The sequence below is a fragment of the Sapajus apella genome, unplaced genomic scaffold, assembly GCF_009761245.1.
Source record: "Sapajus apella isolate SASKATOON/1434 unplaced genomic scaffold, GSC_monkey_1.0 scaffold54, whole genome shotgun sequence".
NCBI lineage: Eukaryota > Metazoa > Chordata > Mammalia > Primates > Cebidae > Sapajus > Sapajus apella.
Genome location: NW_022436994.1, coordinates 7,818,814 through 7,830,859, shown reverse-complemented (window position 1 = coordinate 7,830,859; position 12,046 = coordinate 7,818,814). Strand labels below are relative to the sequence as shown.

Genomic DNA, 12,046 nt, shown 5'->3' with positions numbered 1-12,046 from the left:
GTACTCACTTCCTCTGATTGTCTGTCAGGGTGATGCCCTGGGCTGACACCTTGAAGTGCACGACCGTGGACACAGGGGGTGGCTCCTGGACCAGGGTGATGCTCAGGGCCTTCTGGATCGCCTGGTGGCCAGTGAGGGACTCCATCTCCACAGAGTTCAAGTACCACACGTTGCAGGCTGGAAGACACCAAGGGGGACACAGGTTAGTTGCAACTGTTGGGACAGGCATGTCCTGTTAACACACTGTCAATTGCTGATGTGCAAACCTCGGGTTTACTAACGACGTGCACGTGTGGCCTGTCCTGGGTGCATGTAGGGCAGATGGGCTTTGCTCCTCCTAATTCTGAAAGCATGAACAGTGAGTGCTCCAAGGGTGCACTTGCTCCCATGTCAAGGCAGAGAGTAAACGAGTTACTAGAGCAAAGCAGACACACCTGGTGTGGCTTTGCCTTCTCCCCAGCCAGAAGGAGTTTTCCATTCGCCCTGCAGCAGTATTAAACCCTCATGTCCCAGGTGGAGCCCAGGGCACCTTCTCTGGTCTCAGGGTGGGTCTGGACAACAGTCACATTAGCATGGTAGGTAAGGAGCCCCCGAGAAACATCTGTGAGGGAAGCATGTGTCCTGGAATCCTGGCTGCCAAGAGAAGGAATGGCTTGCAGTGAGCTCAGAGAACAGACTGGAAAAAGCCAGTAAGTGGCCCGGCCTTGCCTGTGTCCTGGCTCCTCGTGCTGCCAAGGGAAGGCTGTGGGTCTTGTCCCCACCTCTTGGGGGAAGGAAAACAACTGGGCTCCATAACAACTCTTCTCTCCCTTCTAGCCTGTGATCCTGCAGCTCAAACACAGTACACATGCGACTTTGGGCCGTGGGGGAAACTGAGGTGTTCCGAGACATCCAGGCTTGGCCTGAAGCTCACTCACTGAAGGAAACCAGGCCCTCTCCTGCCCAAAGGCCGAGCAGGCGTCCTCCTGAGGAAAAGAACTGCTCTCACTCACTCGCCCCGTCTGCTGTATACAAGTCCCTCTATGTGAGCATGTACGTATCTTAATTCCATGGTAAAGGCCTCTAAAGTTTCACTAACAGAAAAAGAGTGCTTCCCCACAGTCCACAGCAACACGTCCCAGCACTTGGATGCACCGTCCGTGCTGGGTGGTGCTGTCTCCCCCGGCTGTGTTCTCCTGGGGGAGGCAGGCCTATGGAGCAGCACCATCTTCTCTTTGCCTTGGAGTCTGGCTTTCCAGAACCAGCAAGGCCCATGCCTACTGGCAGGTGGTTTAGCAGGTGTGTTGGCAGGTGCACAGACAAATATGCTGGCAGGTGGTTCGGCAGGTGTGTTGGTAGATGTGCTGGCAGGTGGTCTGACTCGTGGGCTGCAGGATGCACGGACACACAGGCCCACAGATGGGCTAGGATGTCCCTGGATGTCAGAGTGCAGGGCCACTTACGAGTTGCTGGACCATCCTTTCTCTCCACAGCAAAGGCCATTGTGTTTAGAGCTGAAGACACTCTGAGGAACTGAGCCCATTTTTGATGATAACTTGGTGATATGGTTTGGTTGTGTTCCCACCCAAATCTCATCTTGAACTGTAGCTCCCAAAATCCCCATGTGTGGTGGGAGGGACCCGGTGGGAAGTAACTGAGTCATGGGGGTGGGGCTTTCCCATGCTGTCCTCGTGACAGTAAGTCTCACAAGATCTGACAGTTTTATAAAGGTCAGGTTTCCTGCACACACTCTCACCTGGCACCATGTAAGATGTGTCTTTGCCGTTCCTTCGCCTTCCGACATGATCATAAGGTCTCCCCAGCCATGTGAAAGAAACTGTGAGTCCGTTAAACCTCTTTTTCTTTATAAATTACTCAGTCTCAGATATGTTTGTATTAACATCATGAGAACAGACTCATATAGTTGGTGATATTTATCAGGTGAATCTGAAACACCTAGAAGTAACCTAGAGGTCCTGCTTCTAAGGAGATTGAGAAAGGAAATGTTCTATAACCACATGGGATAGCTAACCTGCAGAGACAGACATTAGTGCCACATATTCATTATATTCCCATTATATGGGAAAGATCAGGAACACACTAGAAAATGAGAAAGGGGTAAAATGAGCCCCCTCAGTGGAATACCACACGGCCAGCAAGCGGTAACCAGGAAAACCACACGGCAGCATGAAGAGACGTCATCAGCAATCAGCAGGGAAAGCAGAATAAAAGCCACGTCTGCTATGATTAGAACGCGAAAATAAAAAGCATGTGTGTATACAGACAGGAGCTGCGAGGGAGCCTGGAGAATTCGAAACAGACCTCGTGATGGGGACAGCCTGTCTATGACTGTACTGGCATTACTGTCATGCTATTCATGCAGTTATAAAGGAGAGAAAAAAGGGGAAATTTTGACCTAACTTACTAGGAAAATTCCACAAAACTGGCACAATCTCAGCCAGTTCACACAGAACCACGGCTGCCATAGCCCAGACCCACACACTCTTGAGAGAGTCACAAATGGCTTTCTGACGAGGAGCAGTCCGGCTGGCTAACGTTTGGTAGGAATTTGCTGTTTGGGGAATCTCTCTCCCTAATGCAGGAGCTATGTCATCACTTCTCAAAGCAGAGAAGAAAATGCTGCCACTAGGTTGGCTGTTCATGAAGGGGACACATCAGCCAATTAACACCAAGTGCCCCAAAGCCTTTCTCCAGCAGAGAACAGGCATGCCTGTGCCTGCCTGAGGGTCGACGCTGTGACTGTCCAACTGCACCTGGCCCAAGTGCTCATGCCAGAGGTGAAGATTAGGTGCCCAGTGAGAGTTACCAGGAAGACGTCCACCAGACCCATGGCATGGAGCTCTGTCAATTGCTGGCTACTCTGGGAAAGGGACTTGATAACACAGAACAAAGTCTGGGGCCCACATGTGGGAACTTGTCCTAAGGCAGCAATCCAGAATTCAGAAAAAAAGGACATAAGGCAGAAAGATGGTCACCTAAGCATCGTCTGTGGTATTAAAAATCAGAAACATTCTAAATAAACAAGCATAAGGAGGTGAATTACGTGCAGGTCCAGATGGACCGTTGTGTAGCCATGAAAAATGGGACCTGCATATGTTTGTAAAAACCATGGGTAAACTTATTAATCTAAGAGATGTGAAAAGAATCATACATGCAGCATGACTCCAACTACAAGGAAAAAGGCAGCCTATGATTGGATCTGGTTGACATTAGGAGTGGTCTTTGGGCTGGAGAACACTGAACCTGCTGTCCACCCTTCCTCCCAATATTCAGGGACTGCCTAGGGGTAACAGATCTATCATTTTTCCTTTACTTTTGTTTTCCATTTTTAAAATTTAAAGAACATATATGACTTTATTTTTTAAAAAAAGTATACGTACCATATGCTAAAAAATGCAACCACAACATTTCTGGGAAATCTATTATAAGGCTAGTAAAAAGAAATGTCTTTCTTTTCAGGATTATATTATATTCCTCTGCTTCAACAAGAAACAATTAGGAACTGAGGCTTAAAACACAAATAGAAATAGTTTTAGAGATTGGAACAAAGGCATAATGGCCTTAGTATCAAATGAAAAGGGATTAAACTGGAAAAAATTAAAAGTTCATTTTCATCTTTGTAAGTTGTCTGACTGCTAATATTTCTGAGTCTCGGTTTCCTCTATCTTTATAATGTGGAAATTGGACGTGATCATCTCAAAGAACATTGCACATCCAGGAGTCTGGGACTCTAAGCGAATTAGGACAAGACATGAAGTTCAGTTTAGGAAAGAAAACTAAATTGCTGGAGGTCATCAGAGATTGCAATAGTTCCACCATCTTGCTACAATGGTTGTTCTGCGCTGATTCTAAACACTTGCAGCCAATCCTCCAGGGGAAGACGGCACCAGCTGAGGGGTGGTCACTGTGACAGTCTCACTCCTCCGGTGACAGATCTGCTGTTCTGTTTCCGTGACTTGGAAACAGGGTTAACGTAATGGACAGCAAACATTCGCAGCTCTCAATGTGTTTTGGAAATGACATTTTTAAAGAAAAAAAGCTTAATATATAAATGCCCAATTCAGATAATTAGATACAAACTCAAAGTTCTGAGTGAAGTCGTCTGACTCTAAGAAGACACACCCTTAAAAAAAAAATTGGAGTGTTTGATACATTTCATATGTAATGTTAAAAGATGGGAAAATGTACTTAAAAATGATAAGGCAGGATAGAAGAGAAAGTTGAAATATCTAAAAACAAGCGCTATTGGGATGCACTGTTACGATCGACTAAATTCACCCAATTCATCTATCAATCCCACACTTACTGAGTGACTCTATGATAACTAGGAAGCTTAAGGACAAAACTGAAACACTGCTCATGATGAGAAGGTGCTAAATCAAAAGAACAGAATGCACAGATGTGTGTGCCCTGGTGCTACCATACAGGGCTGAACGGGCAGGGCTGTGTCCCTGAGCGGATATGGGCATGGCTGGACGTGGGAGCTGAACGCCAGGCCTGGATGTGCCACTCAGGAGCCAGGGCTGTCACGATGGGTCCTCTGTCTATGACACGGGATGACAAGACACTACATGCACAGGCCCTGGGGGTGGAAGAGAGGAGCCAACAAGTTGGGCAGGACAAGTGCTCTGTGCCTGCTGCCATCACCAATCTTCAACGCTTTCCTGAACACTGCCAATGCATATGTTGTGGTTTAAAAACCACAATCAAATGTTTTCAAAATTTCACATACACTTTTAAAAGGTGTGACTGACACAAATAAATCCATCAGAGTGGATCTGGTGTCAGAGCCCCCGTCTTCCCAGTTAAGAGTGAGTGAGCTGCTCATCAGAGAGGTCTGCAGTGAATTCCTGCATCCTCCTGACACTTGACTGGGACCCACAGACAGGGTCCACTGTTACTTTAACAGCTTTAAAAGCTAAGAACCATGATGGGCTCCAGGGACCCCCTAAAACAGATTTGGGGGCTGTGGTCTAGGATCAGCCCAGGCCCAAAGATGGGATCTAGAGCTCACAAGGGAAAGGGTGAGGCCAGCTTCCCAAGAAAGGCCATTCCTCTTGGGCCAGAAAAACACTCCCAAGACACTTTCAATGTCCTAATCATTTCTTCTTTTCAACTGCTATGTGTGGAAATATTATTACCCCCACTGACCAGATACAAACCTCAGGTCTGAGAGGCTAAGTGATCTGCCAGAGATCAAAATCCTGACTGGCAGAACGTGCCCTGAAACCCATGACCACAGGTACACTTTTCATTTTGGAGCTTCGAGCTTCAGCATACTTGCAATTTGGGACAAGCTATTTTCACCTTTACTTTGGCCACAGATAACTTATTGTATAAGGAGAGTCTAAAATGACTTAAACACTATAAACATTCCATTCAAAACAAAGCAATTTTACTTTAGCTGGGTAACAGACACAGTGATGTATAATTTTACAGAGGAAAGCTACATAGAAGAATAATACAAATTGTAGAGAAAATAAGAAAATGCCTGCATATTTCATACAGCTTCCTTGTGGAGTTACACCTGTAAAATAATCTACAAATAGATGAGGTATGGAATGGGGGTATTTCTAGTCCAATCTTCTACCAGACTCAGAAATTCCCTCCCCAACATTTCTGAAAGTCAATACCTACCTTGCATGAAAAACTTCCAATGGGTTTGAAACTCAAGGTTTGAAAGTCAGCATGCCCCACTGTCCTCTCTGTGTCCCTCCCTCAAGGCCACAGAATCACAAGAGCCCTATGGTGTGTGGTTTGTTTATAACCTTCTTACACTGGGGCCACTAGGACTGCATCTAATGCTGCAAAAGCAACCTGGCCTGGAACTAATGAGTGATTACAGAAAGATTGCTGGATACAAGGTTAATATACAAATGGTCAATTGCTTTCCTAAATACCAGCAATAAACAAGTAAAATTTGAAATTAAAAACACAATACCATTTACATTAGCACCTCCCAAAAGCTACTTACATTTAAATCTAACAAACTATAGACAAGATCTGTATGAGCAACACTACAAAACTCTGATGAAAGATACAGAAAACTAAATAAATGGAGAGATATTCCATATTCATGGACAGGAGAACTCAACTTTTGTCAAGAAGACAGTTCTTCCTAACTTCATCTATAGATTCAACACAATCTCAATCAAAATTCCAGCAAGTTATTCTGTGGATATTGACAAAGTGATTCTACAGTTAATACAGAAAGGCACAAGACCAAAAACAGCAAACACAATATTGAAAGAAAAGAACAAAGTTAGAGGAATGATACTATTTGACTTCCAGGATTACTATAAAGCTAAAGCAATCAAGACAACGTGATATTGGTGAAATAACAAATAGGTGAATTAAATAATTCAAAAGTAGACTCACATGAACATAGTTAACTAATCTTTGACAAAAGAGCAAAAGCAATATAACTGTGAAAAAACAGATTTTTCAACTAGTGGTACAGAAGCAACTGGACATCTGCAGGCAAAAAATTAAAAAATGAATCAAGACACAGACCTCACATCTTTCACAAAAATTAAATTAAAATGGACCCTAGACTTAACAATACCTTGAGAATAACATTGGAAAAAAATCTAGCTGGTCTTGGGTTTGGTGATGACTTTTAAGATACAATACCAAAATCATAATCCATAAAATAGGAAATTGATAAGCTGGATTTTATTAAAATCAAAAATTTCTGCTCTGTAAGAGAATGAAAAGGTGAGCCATGAAATGGAAGAAAATATTTTCAAAAGGCCTATCAAGTAAAGGACTAGTTTCTAAAATACACAAAGAACTCCTAAAATTTAACAATAAGAAAACAAAATCCCAATTAAAAAAACAGGCCATAAACCTCTACGAATACCTCACCAAAGAAGACATACAGATGGTAAATACACAGCTGAAAAGGTGCTCCACGTCATAAGTCATCAAAAACAATGAGATACTACCACACTACTATTAGAAAGGCCACAATCCAGAACCCTGGCCACACCAAATTCTGGCAAGGATGTGGGGCAACAAGAACTTGCATTCATTGCTAATGGGAATGCAAAATGGGACAGCCACATTGATAGACAGTTTGCCAGTGCCTTATAAAACTAAACACACTCTTACCATACAATCCAGGAATGCACTCCTGGCATCCACGCACAGGAGCTGATAACTTACATCCATTCAAAAACCTGCACGTGGGTGTTCACAGCAGCTGTATTCATTACTGCCAAAACTTGAAAGTATCCATGATATCTTTTAATAGGTGAATGAGCTATTGAACTGATACACTGAGACAATGAAATATTTGCTGCTAAAAAAATATGAGCTATTAAGACATAAAAACACATGGAGGAAACTTAAATGCATATTACCAAGTGAAAGAAGCCAACCCCAAAAGGCTATTAGTTATATGGTTTCAGCTATATGACAATTCTGGAAAAGTTGAAAATATGGAGACAATAAAAACATGAGTAACCGGTTGCCTGGGGTTGGTGGGGGAGGGAGGATGAACAGATGGGGCACAGAGGATCTTTAGGACCATAAAATAATTCACTATAATATTATAACGGTGATTACCTGTCATTATGCATTTGTCCAAACCCATAGAATGCAAGACATCAAGGTGAACCTAATATAAACAAACTAGGGACTTGGGTGATGAGGCTGTGTCAATGCAGGTTCATCAATTGTAACATGTGTACCGCTTTGCTGGGGGATGTTGACAGCAGGGAGGCTATGTGTGTATATGGTGTGTCTCTGTACCTTCTCCATTTTAATGTCAATCTGTCACTGCTCTAAAAAAAGAAACTCTATGAATACATTTTTTTTTAAGTGACCTGCTCTTTCTGGCGAGCTGGTTCTTGGGTGTTGTGTGTCTCACTGGGATTGCTGGTAGTGTGGGTCAAATCGTTGACTCATGCCAAGTGACTTGTTGACTCACGTCTCTGGAACATTTCTACATTTACAGCTGCCGAGACAGGTCACCCACATCCTGTCTTACTATATTTTCCCCCAAACTAAATCCAGGGCTTGACATTTATTCCAATGAATTTAGTCTTGCTCAAGTCAGACCAGCCCATGAAGCCCTAGTTGAAGTACCAACAATTGCACCCCACCCAGCTCTATGCAAGCTTCTATAAAAGGAAACCTCCTTCAAGGCTCACAGGAAAGAAAGGAAACCTGAATACTGAAAGTGCAAAAGGAAGTTGTGTCAGTGAGTCCTTTTTCTCCCAAGTCTCCAGATGTGGAAACAGAGCTGCATTTACTGACCTGCCCCCTGCTTCAACAGCTCAGCTGCTGAATTGGCTGCCGTTTGTGGAGAATTTTCTGCTATTTCCTCCAAAGGATCTGTAGGAAGGGGCAAGAAAACACAGAAATGAGTCCTGCTCCTGACCAAGAATCCTCATGACAAAGTTAGACAACCTGATGACAGAATTCCCAGATGGTGACATGCAATGGTTTTGCAGAGTTGAAAGTTTCCCTTTGGGACAATAATCTGACCCAGAGAAACCATGATCACATTCTGAATGAAAGTAGAGATGGGCCGGGTGTGGTGGCTCATGCCTGTAATCCCAGCACTTTGGGAAGCCAAGGAGGGCGGATCACGAGATCAAGAGATCAAGACCAGCCAGGTCAACATGGTGAAACCCCCTCTACTAAAGAATACAAAAAATTAGCTGGGTGTGGTGGCACGCGCCTGTAGTCCCAGCTACGTGGGAAACTGAGGCAGGAGAATTGCTTAAACCCAGGAGGCAGAGGTTTGCAGTGAGCTGGGATCGTGCCACTGTACTCCAGCCTGGCACCTGGTGACACAGTGAGACTCTGTCTCAAAAAAAAAAAAAAAAAAAAGAAAAGAAAGTAGAGATGACAAGGCCTAACAAAATATTTTTCTAATCACTGAATTAGTCATATGAATAATGACATTTTGAAAGATAAATCACATTTACCTATATATTAAGATAGATCATTTTTATGTGAAGTCATGACTGCTTAGGAAAACTGGGACATATGGTCACATCACTCTGATAGGCTGTGGGGGTTGTTTTAAATTTCATTACAGATCTTGTCCAACAAACATAAAAGTAAAAAGAACATTGCATCCATCATCTAAGTTCAACAACATCAACATTTTACCCACTTTGTAGAAACAGAAAAATCCAGCATCAATGACCCTGAAGACTTCTTTGTCTGAGCATCTTGTATTTTTAAGCTACAGAATTTTTGCTCTATAGAAACCCTTCATCAAAATCCATGATGTGAAGCTATCTGGGAGTTGTCAGGTGAAGCAGAATCTCCTCTTCTCTCCTTGATTTGGGTGAACTCGTTGGCCTTTTCTTGGGTTCAACCATGAGTACGTGAACAAGCCTCCAGTCTTATTATTTTTCTCAATGGATCTTTATGGATCTCTGAAACCAGTGGTCTTGGCTTTAGACAATCAACACAGAGCCAGACCCCTTACCTCTCTCTGGGATAAGCAGCTTGCACGGCAAGGCCAAGGGCGTGATGGAATGCTGGCACACCAAGGCCGTCAGGCTCCCTGCAAAGCGAACAGACGGCAAACAAGAGTCAACAACCACTGTAGGTTTTGTGTGCTCAGTTTATCAGCTGGAATGAAACTGATGCGAAGGCTGAGCCCTTATCTTTTTAGCAACCGATATGTCAGATTAGTGTGCAGCTTTGTGCGAAAAACTTCAAAGAAGTAACAAGTTCCAAAAGATGGTTGAGAGGTAAGGAAAGGGAACTGCTGATCACTCTTATCACAGACACATCATTACCAAGTTACAAAGACTAAAGCACACAGTGTGCTGGATCTTGAATTGGGAGGGCTGACATCCAGCCAACTCCAACTTATATTTGTGGCAGGCCACATATATGGCCCCTGCACAATGCTTCCTAACAAAGTTCTAATAACGATGATGCCTAAGGCTGCACTGTGCTTTGTTTGGCTGGCTCAAGCCATCTTTCCAACAAGCTCATGAGGTAGGGAAGGCTCCCAGTTGCAGGGAAGGCAGGGTGCTCTGTTGGGAGCTCTGTGCTGCTCCTTGTGCCTGTGGGATAGGGTCACACGGGGGCTCAAACCTTCTCAGGACTTATCTGCCTGCCAACTAGGACAGAATCTTATTGAAGTCTGTAATTCCTACTTCCGGTATAATGCTTTTCATATGTTTGTTTTTGACAAAGCTTTCAAGAACAATTTCAAATCTAGTTTATCTTAAAGATAATAATTCAGATCAGTGGGATTTCAGAACTGGGGACTGAACAATGAGTGAACCACCACAAGAGTGATGGTCCCAAACCTCAGTTTAGCGAGCAGAGGGAATACAGGCCTCATGAGTTCAGAACACTGATGGCAACCTCTCAAGCAACTTACCGAAATATGGTTCATTCGAGCACCCTTTCAACCGCACTCCCTTCGGGGTACACTCGATCAAAAAGTGCCGAACAAGTTCATTGGCCAAATCTCCAGCTGTGGCAACACATTTAAAGAAAGAAGAATTTTTTGAAAATGAGAGAATGGGAGAATTTGAAAGAGAGAGCACTAAAGCCAGAAGACAGCTGAAAAGGCTCTTCTCCGAAGAGTCCAGCCACTGTGCAAGAGGCTGCCAAAATCCATCTTCATCCTAGGAATGGTAACTGGGCTGCAGGATGGCTGGATGAGCACAGGCTAGGTCAGATGCAGGGCAGGAACCCCTGCAGTGACAGTGTGGGGTGTGCAGAGGTCGCTTGGGAGATGCCCTCAAACATTCTGCAAGAATCCCCAGTGAAGGGAATGAGCTTGCAGCTAAGAAACAGGATCACAAATCTCCAGCTGAATCCCCTCTCAGAGGAGCAATGAGAAAGGCTCAGACACAAGATGATACCTAGAATGAATTGCCGAAAAGAGCTAGAAAAAGGTCAGTCTTCCAGGTGGAATTTAACAAGGAGCTTGGGTCTGCAAAACCTTCCAGAAAGCAAGTACTCAGCTGCACAGGAGTAGCACTCTACTACATTGCTATTAATAGTAAACAGTACATCTGCTTCAGGCCAGCCCATGAGTCCAAAGAGAAAACACATCGTGAAAAGCCACTGAATGGCAAAACTGTCTGAGAGTGGAAAAGTACAAACAGCATAACCAAAAGAACAGGAAGTCACTGCCCTCTGCTAATGAGTCCAACAGGCCTTTACAGTGTGCTGTATTTCTGTGTTCTGGGGCCTTCTTCATCACCCTCCATGGGAGCCTGTCTGCCTGAACTTCTAATATTTCGGATGTTGGAAACCTCCTGGCAGCAGGACCCACTGGAGTTGGGCGTGGTCCCCAGTGCCTTGCCCACAGTAGGCTTCCAAAGGGTGTTTATAAATATGACAAAGGCTGGACGTGATGGGTCATGCCTGAAATCCCAGCACTTTGGGAGGCCGAGGCAGGCAGATCACTTGAGGTCAGGAGTTCAAGACCAGCCTGACCAACATGGTGAAACCCTGTTTCTATTAAAAATACAAAAAAAAAAAAAAACAAAACAAAAAAAACCCATAAATAAACGTGACAAATATCACTGTGTCAGCATTTCACAAGGCCAGTAAAGCTTGCAGAAAAGGAAATGATCAGATTCTATAAAGGGCCGTGCTGAATTAAGCTGGGATAAGAACATACAGTGCTGCCATTCAGTTGTGGGAGGAAAATGATGCCTGGCTTTCAAACTGAAAAGGACACCATGCGTGGGTCTGGATGCCACCTGTGAGAAACGGCTCAGTGGGAAGTCCTTCTGTCCAGGGCTTTCTGGAGAATAGCATTCGGAAAGTCCTTAGCTGTCCCATATCCAGGTTACCGGAGGTGGTACAGTAAATGGCTGTGGCTCTTTATGAGCTGGTAAACTATTTGCTCGGATCTGTCCTTGGATTCTGAAATCTGAATGTCAAATCCAGGGCAGCGTGAAGACACAGCAGCCAGATAAGATTTCACCCAGAGGCCACCAACAATGCTGGGTTTCCTGAAGTCTGCTATTCTAATATCCCCATTTTGTTTCCTTCATCTTAAGATTTGAGTCCAAAGTCTGTCTGAGAGGCAGGATGCATGCAC

The 12,046-nt window shown here is 44.1% G+C and overlaps 1 protein-coding gene across 15 annotated transcripts in view; it reads right to left on the bottom strand.

Moving 5' to 3' along the window:
• Positions 1 to 12,046, bottom strand: part of TNS3 (tensin 3) — a 315,320-nt gene that overhangs the window by 8,627 nt on the left and 294,647 nt on the right. For all 15 annotated transcript variants that reach the window (XM_032244265.1, XM_032244267.1, XM_032244273.1 and 12 more), the window contains 4 exons: positions 10,364 to 10,459; positions 9,452 to 9,529; positions 8,263 to 8,340; positions 9 to 177 (listed from right to left, as the gene is read on the bottom strand). In XM_032244265.1, coding sequence (XP_032100156.1) covers positions 9 to 177; positions 8,263 to 8,340; positions 9,452 to 9,529; positions 10,364 to 10,459 — 421 coding nt within the window. The remainder of the gene's footprint in view (positions 1 to 8; positions 178 to 8,262; positions 8,341 to 9,451; positions 9,530 to 10,363; positions 10,460 to 12,046) is intronic.